At 41.3% G+C, this 22,152-nt stretch overlaps 1 protein-coding gene across 1 annotated transcript in view; it reads left to right on the top strand.

The window, feature by feature from the left end:
• fbn1 (fibrillin 1) overlaps positions 1–22,152 on the top strand; it is an 84,696-nt gene that overhangs the window by 29,238 nt on the left and 33,306 nt on the right. The window contains exons 16-35 of the mRNA XM_033638592.2: positions 1,346–1,468; positions 2,388–2,540; positions 3,070–3,123; positions 3,232–3,357; positions 3,478–3,603; positions 3,741–3,860; positions 4,826–4,963; positions 5,053–5,103; positions 5,202–5,327; positions 5,445–5,672; positions 5,762–5,887; positions 7,527–7,655; positions 8,730–8,855; positions 11,517–11,642; positions 11,754–11,876; positions 13,298–13,423; positions 14,030–14,155; positions 18,488–18,610; positions 20,299–20,421; positions 20,517–20,642. Coding sequence (XP_033494483.2) covers positions 1,346–1,468; positions 2,388–2,540; positions 3,070–3,123; positions 3,232–3,357; positions 3,478–3,603; positions 3,741–3,860; positions 4,826–4,963; positions 5,053–5,103; positions 5,202–5,327; positions 5,445–5,672; positions 5,762–5,887; positions 7,527–7,655; positions 8,730–8,855; positions 11,517–11,642; positions 11,754–11,876; positions 13,298–13,423; positions 14,030–14,155; positions 18,488–18,610; positions 20,299–20,421; positions 20,517–20,642 — 2,499 coding nt within the window. The remainder of the gene's footprint in view (positions 1–1,345; positions 1,469–2,387; positions 2,541–3,069; positions 3,124–3,231; positions 3,358–3,477; positions 3,604–3,740; positions 3,861–4,825; positions 4,964–5,052; positions 5,104–5,201; positions 5,328–5,444; positions 5,673–5,761; positions 5,888–7,526; positions 7,656–8,729; positions 8,856–11,516; positions 11,643–11,753; positions 11,877–13,297; positions 13,424–14,029; positions 14,156–18,487; positions 18,611–20,298; positions 20,422–20,516; positions 20,643–22,152) is intronic.

A 22,152-nucleotide genomic window follows, 5' to 3' on the forward strand; every position in this document is an offset into this window, starting at 1 on the left:
GATTAAAAACCGGAATTGGTACTGTGAAAAATATATTACTTTTTAAATATTATAACATATTTATTTTTTAAATAATAAAACATGTATCAAAAGCAAAGGGCTGGCGTGTTTCATCACACCACTTCTCCGTCTTCTCTTCCTTATTTCAGTAGTCTTGTTGTCTCATGCAGGACAGGTTCAGCAAAGTGGGTTGCGCCCAGTGGGTTCTGGGTCACAGATGACGATCACCACTCTTTGCTGCATGATACGTATATCTCTCCTACTGTCTCTCCACCATATTGATCTGTTTTTCCATCACGTTCCCTCTCTTAGTCACAGTCCCCCCTCCCCTTGATTCCGTTTCCAAAAAAAACCCAAAACACCAGTAAATTGGTGAGAACCCAACCGGCTTCAAGCCCGAGGAAATAATGACAAATTACAGTTGAACCTGATCCTAGCAGGTCAGATCGGGCCTTATCGAACTTAGGCAGAGAATGAAGGCTCTACCGCAGCTCTGCAATGCGCTCATACTGCAGGTAGCGCTGGTAAGGTCCTGACACACGGTACAACGCCCACCCTACAGTTCCCCTCCCAGGTCAATACCGTTAGTTCCAACAGCCCTTTTGCCGCTATTAGCATTGTTTGTGCTGTTAGCACCATTAGCTGCTAGCCATCTCAGCCACTTCCATGTTGAGAGTTGTGTTGCCTCTCAGACTTTGAATCATAGATGTGCTCTGAATGCTGCATACAGCTCCTTTAACTAAATGCTATGTTGAAAATAGATACCATAAATCTCCAACTAGCCAACAAATTCCCTGTGAAGAAGAGACTTTTGCAGCCATTTTGCTCCATATGGCTTCAGATACAGACGTTTGAGCTCAGAGACTCTGACCTGGTTAAGTCACAGCAGAATAAATAAATAGGAGCGCAGGGTGTGGGTGAAGTGTCCTGATGTATGCAGTCATTAATGAAATGTGTAGTCTAAAGGGGCCCTGGGGCCTCATCATTTCTATCTTCTGTCTGTCTGTCTGTCTGTCCCCCAACACACCCAGACAGAACACACACACAGACACACATAAACACACTCTTAATGCGTGCATGCCATATCATTGTTTACGCTCATTATGATAATTATTGTAATACGCTGATGGGATCAAGGGAGAAGAAAAGAATGTTTTCTTAGTTGAGGTCATAAAACTGAAACTGTGCAGCAGTTTTGGACGCATTTTTTAATGAATCATGCACCTGAGGACTTTAATAACTACTGCTTAAGCAGGAAATTGGTTTATTTCCTGCTGAAGGCTCTTACTGTTAATTTTATAAAGAGAAGCGTATGGAGAAATCACTGTGCTCTATCTGTTTCTAGACATTGACGAGTGTGAGACTCCAGGCATGTGTATGAACGGCCACTGCCTCAACACAGAGGGATCCTTCCGCTGTGAGTGTATGGCTGGAATGGCAGTGGGCCTGGATGGACGGGTCTGTGTTGGTGAGTAAATGTTTTGTCTCCAGGAATGGTTCATGTGTTCATTTTAGATACAATGTCAAACAGTAATCTCAAAGGCAACACAAACTCCCTCTCTTTGTAGCTGGCGTGTGTCCGTTTTGTTTTTGTCTGGCTGAAGTTCTCTGTTGCTGCATGGAGAAGATGAGAACTAACTTTTTCAGCTTTATTTTTTACAATGTGTTTGTTTATGAAGCTACTTTGGTAAATAATTGGTACTTCCAGTGGTTTCCTAACAGTTTGTAGTGAATTCTCACGTTGGTGATTGGACAAAGCTTGTGTCAAAATGTTGTCCCCACTTCTCTAAGCAACCAACAGCTCAGAGCGAGCATGTTTTTAATCTCACAACTGTCTGTGCATTTTAACCAGAATAACCACAACACAAATGTTTTTCAGTCCAGAGATAAAATAAACAAAACGGAATGTGACAAAGCAGAGGATAATCACATAATAATAAACTTTACCAACAGCTCATCCAGTTAACCTGTTGCAGCACATGCTCACTATCATCGATGATGCATGTGTCGATAATGTTTTCCTGCCTGGTTGTGCTCCTATCCCCTGGACTGGCACTCGGAGACCAGATCTGTTTAGCCTTTATTTTCAACATTCCTATAGTCCCCCAAATGACATTTCTTTGTGTATTGTGTGGGAAGTGTTGAAATGCTGTTGTTCAGTCTGGGTGAGTTTTTCGTCAGGATGATATCAGCGCAGGAGAATGCCTCAAATCCCTGGATATTATGGAGAGAGAACAACCGTTTGTTTTGCCAGTGTTGTTGTTTATTGGAGCTGCGGACTCTTGCCTGCCTCTCTCTCCCTGTCTCTCTGTCTCTCCAGCCTCCTTCCAGATCTCTTGCCTCATCTCCGTTTCTCACACACTCTTGTCCTGTTTTGTCCGAAACAGATACACATATGCGCAGTTCATGTTATGGTGGCTACAAGCGAGGGCAGTGTGTTAGGCCTTTATTTGGAGCTGTGACCAAGTCGGAGTGCTGCTGTGCCAGCACAGAGTACGCCTACGGAGAGCCCTGCCAACCCTGCCCGCCACAAAGCTCTGGTACGGACATTCGAATCACTCCACCCTTTACACATATGGAGGAACCTCCTGCTGCCTTACACACACACACACCCACACACAGAAACACTCAGTTTGGGTTTAATTCAAAACACACCTGTCAAAGTCAGGATGACCAGATGAAATGCTTCGTCTTCTCTGACATAACCGGCTGGATTTCATAAATGACAGAATAGTCACGGCTAAGTTGTTTGACAGAGACGCCCACAATTAGGAGGAGACATTGACAGCCTCCTCACACGCACAAACACACACACACATCATCCAGTCACTTCTCATTAGTCCTGCCAATTAAAGTTTCTATATCAAAAGACGCCAGAGCTGCACCACATTAAGGAGATGCTTTTATATACATCTTGGCTAAATGAGAAAGCATGGAAATGGATAATGACATGGTATTAAATGTTCTGCTTTGAGATTTCTTGGATTTTGGCAAATGTGATACTTTCTCAAACACTGTCATTTCTTCTTTTTGTCAACCAAACTGTGCTGTTTGTGTGTTTTGTCACAGCTGAGTTCCTGGCGCTGTGCCCCAATGGCATTGGCCTAAGCGGAGATGCCAGAGGTAACAAACACAAGCTAAGAAACCAACCAAACAGAGCCATATAAATTATATATGGTTATTACTTTTTTCCTACTGTGACATTCAACAGATCCTTCTTTGCCTTCTCAGATATTAACGAGTGTGCCCTCGACCCTGACATCTGCCAGAATGGGGTGTGTGAGAACATGCTGAGGACATACAAATGCACCTGCAATGTGGGCTTTGAGGTAGACCTGTCGGGCAAAAACTGTGTTGGTACGTGAATGGCTCTATAATTTTACTAGTTCTTCTAGAAAATTACAGTATACAGCCCTCATATAAAAAGCCAGTGTGAGTGAAGTCTTCATGTCTCTCTCTGTATGTGTTTTTCCTCAGATATTGATGAGTGTCTGATGAACCGGCAGCTGTGTGAAAATGGTCTGTGCAGGAACACACCAGGCAGTTTTACCTGCCAGTGTCCTAAAGGATACGTCTTTAATCCTGACACAGATGTCTGCGAGGGTCAGAGACTCATTCATTCTATTGTGCAATACAGTGTCACCTAATCACTGTGTGTATTATGTCTGCTAGATCAGATGGATAAGAGATAGCTAATATGTGAACTAAAACCTGGTGTTTGTTATTATTGTCTCCCACAGATGTGGATGAGTGTCTGTCCAGCCCCTGTGTTAATGGAGACTGTAGAAACAGCCCAGGGTCCTTTGTGTGTTTGTGTTCAACCGGCAGTTCGCTTGACAGCACTGGGTTGGAGTGTATAGGTGAGTGAGCATCGTGTTGTTTGAATTTGATATCATTACTGTCTGAAACACTACTTTAATTGCCCAAATGTTTATTTAGTCATCATAAAAATAATGAAAAAATAAATGAACGAAAGCCACACTTTGATTTATTCAAACCTGTCATTATTTAATAGTATTGGTTAATAAAAATAGGTAAATATGGTTTTAAAAAAGAAGCATTTTCTCCACTTTTTATTAAAACAAAAAAAGCTGTCTAGCCTCAAGTTCAGCATTGCAGCAGCTCAGTCATAAACTACATGAAACAATGTGACAAGAACTGGTCTAATGCCCAGTACCAGCTCTGTCCCCATTACAAATTGGCAAAATATAACCAATACTTGGAACACGTGTAGGAAATGAACACCTAGTGAAGCCTGGAAAAAACAGTTTTCCTGACTTGGGTAAGCCAATCAGCACTCTCATTTATTTTAGATCAGCTGTGGAGATTAATTAAAAGTACGATTTACTTGAGACCTACAACGATTAGTTAAATGACAGCAAATTAATAGGCAACCACTTTGATAATAGAATAATCATTTTAGTAATCTTATAAGCAGAAGAGCCAAACAGTGGCTGGTTGTATGCTACTTAAATGTAAGTATTTGATGCTTTTCATTGTCATACATGATAATAATCTGAAAATCTTTGGATTTTTGGACTGCTGGTCAGCAAAAACATACCATTTGAAGACATCATCGTCACTATTTTCTGGTATTTTATTGACAAAAGATTTAATTGATTATTCGAGAAAATAATGGGCAGATTAATCGATGAAAATAATCATTAGTCACAGCCCTATTTAACTAAGTAAATACAGACTTTTGGTATCAAATTACATGAACTGACACACAGTAAGTACCAAACCAGCCTGTGTTGACCCACATGTTATTCCATTCTATATCACTGAGAGTCTAGTAACTATAAGGTTTGTTTCATTAAAACAGAGACTACTAAGAGCACCTGCTGGCTGAAGATCATTAATAATCGCTGTGAGGTCAACATTAACGGAGCTACACTGAAGTCCCACTGCTGCGCCACACTGGGAGAAGCCTGGAACAGTCCCTGTGCAAAATGTGAAAAAGGTGAGACAATCAATATGCACCACTGTGCACATTTTAGTAAACCATTTAACTACATTGACTGATGTTGTGTCATGTACTTCCTTTTTCAGATAAAATTTGTGGTAAAGGCTTTGCTAGAGTCAAAGGAAATGTCTGTGAAGGTAAGGTGTGCTTCAGTGCCGTATAATCCCATGTTTCATTTGAGACAATGTGAAACACTAGACCTGTTGTTTATGTTCTCTCCTCTGCTGCCTGTCAGATGTGGATGAATGTCAAGTGTTCCCTGGAGTGTGTATCAACGGCAAATGCGTCAACACACCAGGCTCCTTTTTCTGCCAGTGTCCTCCGGGAATGACTGTTGATGTCAGCGGCAGGACGTGCATTGGTGGGTACTGTCTGTGTGTTTTCCGCATGACGTCATCGCACCGTCTTAATGCCCTGTCTTAAATGTATGTTTGGCACTTCTTCGTATTCTTAAATCAAATATATGTGTGACCTCCAGACCTGCGTATGGAGCACTGTTACCTTACCCATGATGATGAGCGCTGTGGGGCTGCGATCCCAGGGAAGCAGCGTGTGGACGCCTGCTGCTGCTCAGTGGGTGCAGCCTGGGGCCCTGAATGTGACGAATGTCCGGAAAAGGGCACTCCAGAATATGCCCAGCTCTGTCCTCGTGGCCCAGGCTTCTCACATAGAGGTGACTTCATCAACGGCAGACCCTTCCTCAAAGGTACTCTACCCTCCACAGACTGCACAGACTGCATGAGTTGCTTCATTAATGGTCTCTCACCTCCTTTATCCCTCTGCTTTACTCTTTAGATATAAATGAATGCAGGATGATCAACACCTTGTGCACAAATGGAAGGTGTAGAAACACCATCGGCAGCTTCCGTTGTCGCTGTGATAACGGCTACGCTCTGGACTCTGATGAGAGGAACTGCACTGGTGAGTATTACTGAAGCAGTTAGCCGATTAATTGTCATTTAGTTGCATCTTTTTAGTAATTTATTAAGCAAAAAACTCAAATATCTGCTGTTTCCTTTTTCTTAAATGTGAGGATTTGCTTATTTTCTCTCTCCTGATATCAGACAGAAGTGTCAGCTTGTTACACTCTGTTTCCATCTTCAGTTTGACATTGCATCCACTCTAACAGAGGGGAAGGGAGATTTGATTTTTCCTTAATCAATCACTAGAGACTCACATATCCGCCTGAATCTTACATCATTTTAAGTCCACATCGATGCCTAGCCATGCCAACAAAAGGTTTTGCCAGGGTTTTAAGAGTGGAGCAGAGCAAAGTAAAAACAACCACTGTGTCAGGCAATATTGAGAGGTCATCAATTTGGAACAGCCTCCATAGCAGCGTCTATTTTGCCTATAGTGTTCGACAACAGCTTGACAAAGGCGTTAGTCCTGCCTGTGCTGCTGATTGGCTTATTGAGTCCCCCCACGGGTCTCATTGTTCGTATTTTATTTTAACCAAGAAAACACTGTTTCACGTCACGATGCCAGACGAGTCAGTCAACTTGAACTTGGTGGAGTGGTCAGATTCAAGAGTCTGGACCCAAGAGTTTGTCTGTTTGATATCATTGTAAATTCAATATCTTTGGGTTTGGGGCAATTTGTAGATTGCCCCCAACTTTTCAGTGCCATGGTATCGCATCGTATCAGCCGATATGTGAGTCAGGTATCAGAATTGGTATTTGGAGGGAAAAAATTGTACTGGAACATCTCTACTTTTCAGTTATTGGCTGTTCACATACAGCCAATAATGTAAGAGCTGAAATACATGTGGTTGCTATTTTTGGCTGAAATGTTTGTTTCATATCTCAGCTCCATTGTATCTTTACAAGTCTAGCCATTCTTCATCAGTCCCCCTCTCTGAATCCCTCTGCCAACACTAATCACAGTAAAGTGGTGTAAAGCCGTTGCCTACATTCAGCTCATTCAGTCTAATGGGAGCCTGGCTGCTCTGGACTTGTTGGAGCCGGTCCCTGTAGTCTGGTTAGCTACATTACTGCACTGTTGAAATGTGCACACATCATTTTATGTTTAAATGCCTGTGCCGTGGCTTTATTCTGAAATAATTTATAGGCTCTTAGTAAGTAAATGATATCTGGGACCTTTTAACCCCATGTGAGTACGATCCTAGCCCAAAGTCTCTGTTTTAAGTGTTTCAAAATGTGGATTAAACTCAAAAGGAATCAGGCCTTTAGCTTTAGACTTTGTGAGAATCTGATTGAAGAGCTTAGGCTGTCAAAATCATCCTTGAAGTCATGTCTTAATCTCATGTTATAGTCTGTCTTTCATGTAGTAATCGTTTGTTAAATATTTTGTAATATAATGCTTTGTTTGCCTCATATTTATTTCATTCCTTAGCTTCATCACTTTCGCTTCTGATCTTATCAGTTCCTCACTCCTGTGTTAAATCACTTTTTTTGCTGAGTTGAAAATGTCATGTTTTTTTGTATCTCTTGATATTTATAATAAATACAGGGATCTCTCTAAACGATTTTCTCTGCATAAGTTCTGTTGTAAAGAGAAATTCCACCTTGCTGAGTTTTGTTGCTTTCCTGTCCTGCAGACATCGACGAATGCCGCATCTCTCCGGACCTGTGCGGACAGGGCAGGTGTGTCAACACACCGGGAGATTTTGAATGCGAGTGCTTCGAAGGTTACGAGAGTGGCTTCATGATGATGAAAAACTGCATGGGTGAGTAATGAATCCTCGTACATCAACAGCATGAGACGATTTGGCACAGTTACATGCGGACAGCACATGAAATCATTTAGTCTGTGAGGACACGAATAAGAAACTTGATCTCCCTAACAACTGCTCTCACAGACCCTGTTAAAGTGGTTGTAAAGGTCCATACAGGGAAGACCGGCTACATGACCCCAGTCCTAATCACAACCCAGCCGTCTCCTCTACGCTCCCTCTCGGGCCATAAGCTCTGGATGAGGTGCTTAGGCTAACATGCCAGACCTGGACCTCACTGTTTAGACGGCTGATGTAATCTGAAATTTGCAAGCTGTGTGCATTTGTATATACACGTGTGTGTGTGTGTGTGTGTGTATGTGTGAGAGAGAGAGGAGAATTAAACAGATTTTATTTAAGCCCCTGTGGGGTGTTGAAAGGGGTCTAGTCTGTGCAGCCCAAGTGTCGTCATGATCGCTTCACAAAACTGCTCCATGAAGTCTTAAAAGATAATTGTTCTTTATTACATGCTTGACCTGCATGTGAGGGACACACAATCAGCTGCCCGGCAAAATGATTTTTATATGCAGTCCTAATGTTCTGCCGTCTGTAAAAATACTTATTGCTCTATTTCGGTTCTGGTCTGCCTTTGACGACGTTTGATTAAATTCTTGGGAGAAATCGTACACACAAAATAGAGAGTTGCAATACTTATTTTTGGCCTAAAGCTACCATTACACCAAGATTGGCGCGACAAAATTTACTTGCAGCTGGGACTGGAAATAATGTGGGCAGTGGTTGCAGTCCTTAGCTGTTGGTACTGACTGGGCTAGCTGGCTAATAAAAATAACCAACAAATAAACTCTTTATTTTTGTTTGTTCCCGGTTCTCAACATCACTGCCAGCCTTGAAGCTGCTGCTTGTATTTTTTCACCATGCAGTTTTATTAAGTCTTCCTAAAACTGGAGTTTCACTATTTTTCCGGTCAAAGTTTGACAGAAATGTATTTACCAATCTTGTGGGCTTCATTGGAAACTGATGACAGAAACTGAACTCTAACACTTAATATCTCCACTTGTTCTTCCACAGACATCGATGAGTGCGAGAGGAACCCTCTGCTGTGCCGTGGAGGTGACTGTGTAAACACAGAGGGCAGCTTCCAGTGTGTGTGCCCCGAGGGACACGAGATCGCACCCGATGGGTCGGCCTGTCTAGGTGAGTGATGAGGTCATCGGAGAGGAGAGACAGGCAAACTCCCAACTTTTTTTTTTCTCCTTTTACGTCTTCTGTGTGGCGAAATTTAGTTTCTACTTTATTTTCTTAAGTTCCAAAGAACGTCACAGGTCCATTCTGAGTGGACCACAAGTGACTAACTAATGTGTCAAGTTTATAAAAAACACACTTTGTTTTGAAGTACAGTGAATTTCTGGTCCACAGGTTTTATTTTGAAGCATTTCCTGCTGCAGAGTGAGTGAATTAACAGACAACTACTTATCATAGACAGCAAACTAGTTCGACGTGGCCAAACGCAAGTATATATTCAGCTCTATGGACCTTGAACTAAAGACTAAGGAGAAATCTGGACTCCATGACTGGACCAGTTGGGAACCACTGCTCTAGACCAATGTGTGTGTCTGCATGTACATTGACATGTGCTCTAAGAAAGGTCCACTTGGATCTCAACATAGTGTGGACAAGAGAAATGAGAGAAGATTTTATTATTAGAGGGTTTTTATAGTTATCTAACAAAATAGAGCTTTCATTTTTCGTACTGTTTAATATTTTATTTAGGTCTTAAATGCGATCCTTTTCGATTATATTTTGGAATTGTAGCTTTTACTTGCATCATTAATGTTGTGTACTTTTGTTCTGAAATTTCTGGTTTTGGGATGCAGATGCGGTTTTGGGTTTAGGGCCCAGCCTTTTGTGTGTCTAGCTCTTACTGGGTAACTGGCAAAGATTCAGCCATCTTGTTGTGTATATACACTCAGATTTTTACCCATTTTGTAAAATACTCTAATGAAGATGATGCTGAAATTTGATAGCTGAATGACGAGCTAAGTCTTCCAGTAAGTCAGTTAGTGTTCCTTTTTTTTTACCTTTTGGTTATTTGAGCACCTAGTTGACTGGAGAAGTAACAGCAGTACACTCTCTCTACAAGAACAAGAGAAGGGCCTGACTTTTCTGATGATTTCTATAGATTCAACTCGCATGTTTAGTTTATGGAGTTGAGCTGATCATGCATTATTCACTGGGTGTCATTCTCATGACCTAATGCAGTGTGTGAAGGTTTCAGTGCATGACCTAATGCTCAACCACTGCCCCTTACGCTCATTTATTTTCTTTATTGCCACCCAAAGTAATAAAAACAATGAAAGCATTATAGAAAACTGCCCACTTTATCCCCTCTCACACAATGGTCTTCATTATCTCTGCTGAAGTAACAAGCTGAAGTGCTAAAATGATTATAATGATACTAAACTTCATAGCAAATTTCATACAGATGGACGTGATGCAGTGTGATTATTGGTGTCACATTCCTTGTTGAATGTGTCCTATTTATCACCATTAGGTCCTGAATCCATCATGAAACATCTGTCACAGTTTTTACTTGAACACTGATTAATGGTGTAATTTAGTGTGCGTAAAGACTTGAAACCATTATCAATTAGTCAATCGACAGAAAATTTAATAGATAATGAATTCCTTGTTTGTTGATTTAAACCAAAAATGGCAAGAATTACTGGTTCAAATGTCTCACGTGTCACAGTTGCTGTTTTTTTTCCTAGTCTGTTGTATTAAAGTGAATATCATTGGGTGTTGGTTGGACAGAACAAGGAATTTGAACATCTCGCTTTGGGTTTTCCAAAAAATGTGATGGGCTTATTTTTATGGACCAAATGATTCATCAATGAATCAAGAAAATAATCGACAGATTAATCAAAAAACGAGAATAATTTGTAGTGTCAGCCAGAGGTTGGGGCCTTGCTCAATGGCACTTTGAAGGAAAATGATTGGTGTTTAGGAGCATGTGACTTACTCCATTTACTCCATCCTGACTTGCATTTTATGTCCAAGGATTTAAACATCATTTAAACATGCTGCTGGTACCTTCAGTAGGGATGGGAATTGATGAGATTTTAATGATACCACTGCTGTTACTGATTATGCTTATTGGTCCTTTATAGCTTTATCCATTCCCTTAGTAATTCCTGATCAGTTTTCTATGTTGAAAAAAAGTAGGCTTACACAGTTTATGCATCAGTGCAACAGCTTTATTATCTCTAAGTCTAAACGTAGTGTGGATGAAATGAGAGAATATTTGCACAGTATTCATTTTCATTTAGTTTTCTTTTTCAAATACAAAAAATTTGCTAAGCCTACCTGTGAGGTGCTAATGTTATTGTAACAGGATATCTACCCTTGGTAACCAACATGCTGCTCGGTTGGGAATCAGGGGCACTTGCGCGTAGAGTGTCAGATATGTGGCATTCCTGCAATTTAAGCCCATGTTGCATAGGAAGATGTTCCCACATATTAATGGTGTTTCCACCCTTACTCGAAATGATCATTTTACAGACATTGCAGCAGCACGGTTGTCATCTTTGTTCGTGAAATGAAGCCAAGCTTAGAACCATTTCCTTGTCTCTGCCATGACTCCTTGTTTCCAGAAGCATAGGTGCATTCGTTTCGTATCGATGAAAGGAACTGATATATTATCATATACCGAATACGATTCCATTGGATTGGAGAATTGTAAAATTGGTTTTCAACTTTTCAGTTCCCATCCATAACCTTAAGCTTTAACCATGTGGGATATTCTTATGGATTTGTATGTATAAACTGTGTGTAAGAATTTGCTTTGTTCTTCCACAGACATCAATGAATGTGAACTAAGTGACAGACTGTGCAAGAACGGCCAATGTGTCAATATGATCGGCCGCTACCAGTGTACCTGCGACACAGGATACAAATCTACAGAGAACAGACTGGAGTGTGTTGGTGTGTATTGAACATAACACTGACTGTTTCCTGTCAAAGATATTCCTTTTGTTTTCATTGAGGCCATCTGAAGGTCAGCTGTATGTGACAGTGTCTTTTTCTGCCTCTCAGACATCGACGAATGTACCATTGAGAATGGCGGCTGTGAGACTTTCTGTACAAACTCAGAAGGAAGCTACGAGTGCAGCTGCCACAGTGGATACGCCCTGATGCCTGATCTGAGAAGCTGCACTGGTAAGTACCTCTTTATGTTGTTTTTGTGTCTCTTATTCTTTCATAATTTATCTCTTACACTGTGTCTGTTAATCTGCGCTATGCAGTTGGCAATTGTAACATTTTAAAAGGGACTTTTTCCTTATTTTCTGTCATATATTAAATGTTAAACATTGCCAAAGTTTTGAATAATGAGGCCAACGTATGTAAAAGTAATCCCTGTGAGCAACTCCACCTTAATGCTTGGTTTCCAACATTTTCTACTCTTGAGACAAGCTCACGTCAGCTCATGATGGATTTCTTTATATGGTCATCAGATCGGCATTCTACTGCAGGTGTTTACATTATGTAGGTCACATTACTACGTGTAGCAACATGCTAATGTTGGGAAAACATGTAAGGGAGGGCAACATTTTTAAGGTAGAAAATGCCGTTTTATTCTGTTGCAGTTGTTCCCTGGCTACAGTGATGGTGCAGAGACACCAGGGGCAGACTGGGCTTTTTTGGGAGGTGGGGCTTCAAGAGACAGGTGCTAAAACTTAGTGTTTCAGACAGAGGGTGAATACAGATGTTCCATTACAGACAGCATGAGGAAATAACGTGTCTTTAGAACATTACAGCATGTAAACATGTTCTAGTAGAAACTTTAAATACAAGTATAAACCTGAAAATGAGCACAATAGGTCCCCTTTAAATGTACTTTGCCGCATTTGTCGAGATGTGGAAACTAAACAGTAACTACCTTTCAATGATAGGTTTTACCTGTCAGAACATCTTCTAAAGATTGCAGATATGGTAGTACAGAAGTCGTTTAAAAGGCTGTGTTTAGAGAGACGGGATTTAAGAGCAGGAACAAAGCAGGAAATCAGGAAACCTGGTTTATAGAGAGTCACTGCTGTGTGTTGACTGGCGCACGTTCAAATGAAGTATACGTTGGTGTGGCAGAGAAAATGGTGAAGGCCAAATCTGGAGACTCACAGTTCATTAGATCCAAAATGATAGCAGGCTTAATGTGTTGTTCATAGACTAACTCCTATGTATTCCTTTAATTACTAGAGATAGATATACAGACAGAGATCAAGGCACTGTCAGGGTATTTTCAGTGTAGTTTGTGCCAAAGAAAGGCTGACAATTACTTCACACTTGCTAAGCTTTATATTCACTTTGTTGCACAAGCTGTGTCCTGAATTGACCTTGCTGACTTATGAGTGAAAAGGTAAATGTACTTGTAATGTCCTGTATTCTGCTCTGTGTAGGAATAACAAACCTGAAGTAGCACTGATTTATGTTGCAATCTTGATGTGTTCTTCTAAAAATTGTTTAGTAAATAATACCTCAACATATAGGCTTGTATTTCAAGGTTAAGACCATTTTTTCTTGTCTTCTACACTTTGCCGGCTTCCATTTCATTTCCGATCTGCCTCTCTGTCTTCAATCTTCAGATATTGATGAGTGCGAGGAGAGCCCAGACATCTGTGATGGAGGCCAGTGTACCAACACCCCCGGGACTTACCAGTGTCTGTGCTTTGACGGTTTCATGTCATCTGAGGATATGAAGACCTGCCTGGGTAATGGATGCCCATTTTATGCCTGAAATAAAAACACCGTAGCAGCTACACCCTCTGCAGCTCTACGCTTATTAGATCCTGGGGTTTCTCAGAGATTTACTGAAACAACATAATGAGCATCTTAAAGGTTATCCAAGATATGAGTCACGAGAATAAGACTTAATGACTCAGATCTGTGAGTCTGTGTGTGAGAACAGAGTGTAATGTTGTTGTTGTTGATTTACAAGACAGCGAACATTGTCTTAGTTGGTCAGAGCGGGGAGGAATGCGTGACATTTAGACGTCTGGTTCTACTGAGTGAGAAAACAAAAACCTGCCATCCATGATGTCAGGATTTCTAAATGGGTCTGAAAACACATACTCTCTTATTGCAGTATTTTATAAAGGTAAACACATTTTAAAACCTTAACATAGCTTGTGATGTAATTCCCCTGTGACTCAGGTACATAAATCAAAGCTTATCAAAACCTGTGTGGCAGGTCGAATCAACAAAAGCTAACTCGGTTTTATTCATTGTCCTGAACTTTTCCTTTATTGTAGCTGTGTTTAGCAAATTAACATTCTTGTCCTTTCTTTGTTCCACTCGTCTTTTGCCTCCCTTTCTAGATGTGGATGAGTGTGATCTGAATCCAAACATCTGTCTGAGTGGAAACTGTGAGAACACGAAGGGATCCTTCATCTGTCACTGTGACCTGGGATACTCTGTCCGCAAGGGAACCACAGGCTGCACAGGTGAATGAAATAAACACACACACACACACACACACACGGAGAATTCCTACCCACAACAAAACATCCTGTCAGTGGAAGAACGTGGATTGGAGTGAAAGGACGGTGAGTCAGTAGAGGGCTGCTGCTGATTAAGTGGTGGACGAGAGGTGTGTGTGTGGACGAGCATGTGAGTGTGTATGTGTGTGTGTGTGGTTTTGTTGAATTACAGGAGTGAAAGCAAGAGAGGTGAGAAATGAGAGGATGCAAGGAGAATGTCTGGCTAACCAGAAGCAGCTCTAACATTACTCACCCTTATTCAAGAGCTCCTGTCTGACTTGACGAGAAACACGCTCGCAAACACAAATATGTTAACTCACACTCATTCACATGCGTGAGCAGCAACAGCAGCAGTGAGATCAGTATCTCCTGTCAGATGCCTGCATCACATTGCACCTTTGTTTATTCCTTTGTTGCTCTTTCATTAAGGTCAGTTAAACATTACGTGATGGTTGGAAGAGTTTTGCAGCACGTAATCATCTGAAAGGGCTCCAGAACACATAAATACAAAGTCCATCCGGTCGGTTGGGTCCTTTTGCTCTTTTGGATTCGCTTCTTGTTGAGCCAGAGTTAAGACTAATTTATATGGCCACTTAAAAGTTTGGAATTGAAGGCTAGTTTGGTAAGTGATCGTAATCTAGCCTCTTCTCTGTGATTAAAATGAGTCAGACACACAGTCAGCAGCAGCACGTCTTCCTTCAGACGCAAATAAACAGCTCTGTCTGAAGTATGATTCAAACTCACTCACACTCCTGCTCATTCTAATCCCATTAAAATGTCCATACAGTATTTTCCTTGTTTTGAGAAAGCTGGGGTTGCAGTAAAGCAGCCAGTTCTGATTCACAGGTTTGGAATTTCGGCCCCAGAATACCAGGGAACCAAAACACTAATTCCTCTCAGGCAGGCAGGATGTCTTGTTATAGACATGTGAACAAAACCTGCTACTCTTTTTGGATTGGATCCCTCTCCAATATAGACAAAAAATGCATAAGAAATCGGTTGTCATTGTCCAAAATCTTGATGTGACCACGTTGGTATGCATGGACTAAATCCTCTTGCGTGTGTGTCAGTGTTAATGAGTAAGTGGTGCTCTCAAACCCAGATCTGATCCAGCTGTTGATGAAGCTCCCACAAGAATTATTTCTCGTTTTATTCCACAACACTGAGACCTCAGTGTGCAGGGTGTGAGGATTTGTATTGTATGTGCTCTTAAACACTTTTGTGTCTTTGCGTGTGTATTGGAAAGTTAGGACTGGGTGGAGACCCACTGGGGGAGTTTACAAGGCTGGGAGTGTCTTAGCTTTAAAGAGAGGATAAGGGTAAATGAAAGCTTATAAGTATGTTGACTTTATCATTTTTCAGCTAAATGACAATACTGTCAAACAATTTGAGCAATTACAGCGAGACTACACTTTTAAAAACCAGAAGTAACACAATCTTCCCTTTAAAGATGAAAAGTTAAACCTTTGGTTTCTTCAATACAGTCAGCGGTTGTGCTTTTACAGTCTTAATTTTTATGCTGTGACCACTAGCTGATATTGGCTAATGTTAGCAAACTTTAACTATATATTGTTGTGCAACTGACATTCCTGGGTCAGCTTGTTAACTTCATAACTCTTGTCTGCTTGTGCTACTATCACACTGCTTTTTAATATATACCATTATCCTGTTATTGACATTTACAGCCAGTTAGACCCCCCTTTACACATTGCATTAAATGCATCTCGCATCCAGATTGTATCTGGATAGAAGCTAACCATGCATTGCATTTATGCCTGGTAGGTTATTAGCATGTATCTCCAGTGTGCACATTGAAATCTGATTGCTCTGTCCAGCTCAAACAACACCTGAAGTTAATTTTTACTTGCCTTTATACCAGTTTTTTTTTTTTACATAATCATGCCCACATAGCTGTTTACAAACATAATTCAATTTATACTTGGGTTCAGTTTGGTCACAATGCATTCCTGATGCATCTTTTGTGGCCTGCTCTACTCTGCCTTACTCTGCCTCTGATTGGCTTACCTTTGACAGTCTTACCCTAACCCCAACCAATCTCACTCCTCAAGTCCTGTACCTAACCAATCCAACCAACGAAGGCAACAAGTCCTAGCCAGTCAGAGGGAGAGTAGGCCAGGTCATGCCTTTGCCATCCTAGAAAACACAAATTTGGATCCCTGGCAGATCAGATCAAATTTGTCCTTAGCGTAGTTTAGGTGCATTTACACTTGTACTTTCATGTGATCAAGCTTTATCCAATGCAATCCAATCACTCAGCTCAAAACGCACTTCAGTGCCAGGTGGAGAGGGGGCACTTTATCTGACTCTTCTTTATCTAGTCTGACCAGCAGCTTATGGTGGCTAATGTTCGCAAACTTTCTGAGTCAGCTTGCTAACTTTATGACTCTTCTACTTGTGTTTTTTGTCAGCTATAAAACTAAGAAATAAGGAGAGGAGCCTTAAAATCCAGAGAAAGGAGAATATTTAATATGCTTAATATTTTCTCACTATTTTGTCATTGGATGGCTCCCCTACTTTTCTTTTCTTTTGTAACATAATAGCTCTTACTGCAGGGCCAGGTTGTCAGGAAGGCAGCCATACAAGCAGGCATTTAGACATCTAGCGAGACAGGCAGGCAGACAGATTTACAGACAGGCAATCAGGCAGGCACACAAACCAGGAGACAGCTACATGGCCAGGTAGGCAGATGTGTAATTCTCCACTATCCCTTTTTATCCTTTTTCTTGCCCTTCGTCTGTCAAACATTAGCCCTGGTTAAATCAAGCCTCTTCTTTGACACCAGCTGTGACCGCTGACACGTTTCTCGCATGCAACAAACCCCTGTTTGCATTTTACATTTCCACATGAGAACGTGTGTGTTTGTTGTGCTCTCCCTGTCATCAAAGGCTTGGGGGAAATGATCTTTAATTCCGTCTGTAATCCAGGGAGATTCGTTTGCTCCCAGCCCTCATATTAACCCCGTCATCAAATGTAGTGTAAATATAACGTACACTCTCCTCAGGAAGGACTGTAAACCAGCAGCGCTAATCTCTAATTGACAGTGTTTTGAATTACTACCCTTGCAAAGACACACACACACACACACACACACACACACACACACAGAGGAGTGTGTCTCATTGGCTGATAAGTCCTAACATCTTGATCAAGTTCACAGCATGGCTTCCTTTGATGTACAGTGACACACACACACATACACATTTCTTCTATCAAAGCTGTAACACTCAGTCCTCAGGCCCAGGGCCAGGTATTGTGTTGGTCAGTGTTTCACAGGGTTGTTTTGGCTCATATTAGCAGTAGTCATTGTTGCAGCACCATACAGGCTTTTTCCATTGTGCCATATAGTTGATCATGTCAGAACTACCCAAGGAACAAGAGAGTCAGAGCCACATTCACAGGATCTTATCGCCGCCAGCTGCTTCACTGAGATCCTTATTGGTTACACCCTACAGGATGTAAACAGCTTTATGGGTAGGGCAGATTTTAATAGTAGCCAATTTAATTGTTTCCATTAATTGTTGTTGCTCATTTATTAGAATCCAGGGACATATACAATAGCTTAGCACATATAGAGAGGTATTTTTATAACCACATTATCTACTAAGTACCTCAATATTTCATCCATTGGCAAAGTTCAGATATAATTATAATGGTTTTGCCGTGAAGGAATGTTTATTTGTAGAGCTGGCACATTACCACGTTGCATTTTTATAGAAATTATATTTGGGAAAGATTAAATTTCCAAACTTGACATCTGGGGGTGGTGAGAAAACCGAACATGAGCATTTAAAGAGGGCTGTTACAAAAGCCTCATATGAGTGCGCAGTGTCTGTGGGTCTGTGGGTGAGGAGGGAAATCTTTGCCTAGAATAACCTCAGAAATACTAGTTCAGACAGAGCAGACAGAACAAGGCCTGAGTATTAGGATATCGTTCTCCCGCTTACTCTTTTTTATAGCTCTCTGGACGCACTTGCACAATAAAAATCCAGAGACTGGGTCTGCTCATTAAACCTCTGCAGGAAGGCTATTAGTATCAGAGATCATGAGAATGTCTCTGTGCCTTCTGCTCTGAAATCCATGAGTGAAGACAGTGACCCAGAAAGACTTAGTCCTGTCGTCTCCTGCTGCTGTCTTTATGCAGTTCAAACCAAGCATCAACTCACTCCACAATGCCAAGAACCCCACTGGAATGAGAATGCAGACTCAAATCATCAGACCATCAGAGTCATGTCTGTTTTTCTTTACATGGTTTCTTGTTTGCTTCCTCTCCAACAGATGTCAATGAGTGTGAGATCGGAGCCCATAACTGCGACAGACACGCCACCTGCACCAACACAGCTGGTGGCTTCAAGTGCAACTGTGCTCCAGGATGGATTGGCAACGGCCTCAAATGCACAGGTAAAAATGCTGCCACTCAATGGGTCTATTGAAATAACATATATAATCTGTAGTATCTGATAGAAGGAATGAACATTTCTGTAACACTTTTTTCAACATCCAAGAGTGAGGAGATGAGAAGATCATGTTAGTAAAACCAAACAAAAGGTTAAATATATTTTTCCTTTTCTTCTCAGGGATGACAGAAAGGTAAGTTTTCTTAAAGTTGGTCTGAAATGACAAAAACCAACAATTAGGTGATCATATTAACAAAAAATGCCCGTGTAGTTGATATACAGTAGCTTGCAGTATTCCTTTGTGCTACATTACAGTGTGCAGTACCACATACAGTGTAGTGGTTCCCATATAATTGCACAGACCTGGTGGGCCACCTGACTAATGGGAACCCCCACCAGGCCAAAAAACTTTATTTGTAATGCAGTGTTTCCCCTATATTCATAGCGGTGCACTGCATGCTATTAACTGCAGTGGCGCACCGCTGTGACTCCATGAATGAGGCAAGTGTCTGTGGTTAGTTCAAATGTCTATAATAACAGCAGGACAAGTGAGAGTCCATTATCTTAATTGCTAAAGCCAGCTGAACAGGTGAAGTGAGGATAACATTGTCCGTAGGCCATTGGTAACAACCAGGCTCGGTAGTGAATGGCACGCTATAGTGCTGACGGATTTGGTGTTTTGTTTTTTAGCTGAGCTAGACCAGAGAATATGCTGGTTTTGCCCTCATTGCTTTCTGCTGAAGTTTGTCTTTTGTTCTTCATCACTGTTTTGGACAAAGGAAATAAATGGAGCAACAAGCAAACCAGCTTGACCAAGGATGGATTACTAGACAAGACTACCAGGCACAGGCCTAGAGGGCCAAAGTGTCAGGAGGCCCCCTGGCCTTCATTTGCAAACATACTGACCAGTAAGAGGCTCAGAATGACCACAAAGAGACACAAAGGGACAAAAAAAGACACGAGATATTCTCAAAGAGACACGAAGTGACCACAAGGAGACACAGAATGACCATAAAGGGACCCAAAACCACAAAAAGATGCAAATCCACCACAAAGTCTGTGTCTGGCTCCTATGTAGGAGAGATGGTGGGGCCCTTTGCCTATCTATTCCCAGTGGTCCAATGTCTCAAAATCTGCATGAGCTTGGCATATTATGATTATGTTCTTTGTAATTAAGTGCTGTGCGGTGGATCTCATTTAGTTTAGAGATAGTTTATGGTGTTTCCTTGTCTTACCACCCAAAAGACTGGCCCATCTGCCATGCCAAAGCAGTCAACTGAGGGGAAACACTGAGTCTTGGTGCTGTTAATACTTTTCTATAAATCCTCAACTGACAACAGCCCCCAACAAAAGCACTATTTACCCCTGTCTTTGTTAACTTTGTCATAAACTACAGTGCCCAGCTGCTTTAGGAATGTAGTTAGCCTATTTTGAAAATAAAACAAAATATTTCTAGGCTGTTTTTTAAGATTTATGTCTTCATTTGGAACAAATGAGCTTGTGGTCGCAGTCATGTTAGAGAGGTCGTAAAGTTTTGAGAGATGGACTAATGTTTGGTTTTGGTATTTTTATGGGTTTTATTAACAATCAGAAAAATATGGAATATCACAAGCCATATCCTTTCCTCAACATTTGGATGAAGTAGAACCACCTGCATACATGTAATTGCTTTTGGACTTTGTTGTGTTTCAGACCTGGATGAGTGCTCCAATGGGACGCACTTGTGCAGCAACAACGCTGACTGTGTCAACACAATGGGCTCGTATCGCTGTGCGTGCAAGGATGGGTTCTCTGGAGATGGATTCTACTGCTCAGGTCACACATACAAAACCACATTTATTTTTGCTTTTTAGAAGAAGCACGAATGCATTGTGTGTTTATGGACTGCATGTGTTTGATCACCACTGCAGACAGCGATGAGTGTGCAGAGAACAGCAACCTGTGTGAGAGTGGCCACTGTCTGAACCTTCCAGGAGGCTTCCGCTGTGAATGTGACATGGGCTTCATCCCCACTCCTGATGGCAAGGCCTGCGAGGGTAAGACAATACAACACTGCTATTCCTGACTATGTTGGTTCCAGACTTCTGTATTGGTGCCCGCATCTTGAATTATGTTGAGTGATTCAAAAAAGTCTGGTGTTACTCTGGTGAATGGTTGTTTGTTTTCCTGTTTGGAGAAAGAACCGATCCAAACAGATGCTGTCTTCAAATGGAACTCATGAGATAGTATTTTGGACATGGAAAAGACACAATATGCTCAGGGTCTAAGTGGTTTTAGTTGTGAGAACATTTCTAAGAAATGGACAAGAACAATGAATCTTGGCTTGTTCCCTTTTTATATTTGGTTGTTGATTTGGTATTGATGTTTGGTGGTTTTCTGTTTGTTTTTTGTTTTCGTGAGAGGGTTAAATTAACAGACAAAGGCTGATGAAAACCTTGCCATCCAAACATTTGCTAGTTTGCTAACGTTATGCTAGCTAATATGCCAGCTGCCAGTGCAGTTGTGCCTTTGTCCCAGCTGTAGTCTGTATGTAAAGATTTTTATTAAGTTTTTTTATGCAGTCTACTTTTCCTGTTTTTCCATCTGGTTCCACTCACATTATCCCCGTGTGTGTGAACAAGTTAACTTTAGCCTGCAATAATCAGCTGGCTAACTGTCCCCTTCACCTACACACCCCTTTTCCTCCAACATGGAAAGGGTTCAGTTCCAGTTTACGCACCTGATTCTGAAGCGTACGGAACATTCAGACCAAAAATACATGGGTTCAGAACCCAAAAAAGTTGGTATCCAGCTGGAAACAAAAAAAAGCAGGTCTTCCTTGACCTGAAGTGTGGACCGTGACAACATCTGTGTGTGTGTCATATTCTGCAGCTTGGAAAGAGAGGGTGGAGTCTAATCTCTGTAAACAGACTCTGCATTTGTATGCGATGAGACAAGATTTTGATATTGCAAGTGTTCTGGCTCCATTTGTTGTCTGTTTGTAGACTGAGGAGTATACAAACTCAGAACCTATTGTCTGTGCAGATATCTGTTCTTTGAGATCAGCCGAAATGGCCGGTACTCAAAGGAGCAAGTCATGACTCAAATATAAGCGGGCTACACCAGATCAGCCTGAAGTATTTGCCCTTGCCCCCAGGGGCTTATTGTCGTAACACCGATAGCTGATGGGTTCCGAGTTTTGATGTCTTGCATGTAATAGTCTTCTACATCTTCTTATCATAAAAGTTGGTCCGTGCTTGTTTTTTTGGATAAAAACAAATATCTGTAATAACAGAACAAACGCTCACAGGTAATAAACATGATCCCCCATCTTGCTACTACTGTTTATTTCCATTGTGCATTGTGCAGCGCCCTCTATAGATAACTGAAATGCCTCCATGCTATCCAGGTTTGCCTTGTCTAGGTCTCCAAAAGACAGTAGACCTTTTTAGGGACATCTTATGTAGCATTTACTTAAGTAAAAAAAAAGATTAAGGTGATGTAAGATTGCATGTAGACTTAAATAACGGAGGAGGAGTCTTGTGTGAATCCCAAGCTGAGCCACCG

Source organism: Epinephelus lanceolatus, chromosome 2 (genome assembly GCF_041903045.1).
Source record: "Epinephelus lanceolatus isolate andai-2023 chromosome 2, ASM4190304v1, whole genome shotgun sequence".
Taxonomy (NCBI): domain Eukaryota; kingdom Metazoa; phylum Chordata; class Actinopteri; order Perciformes; family Serranidae; genus Epinephelus; species Epinephelus lanceolatus.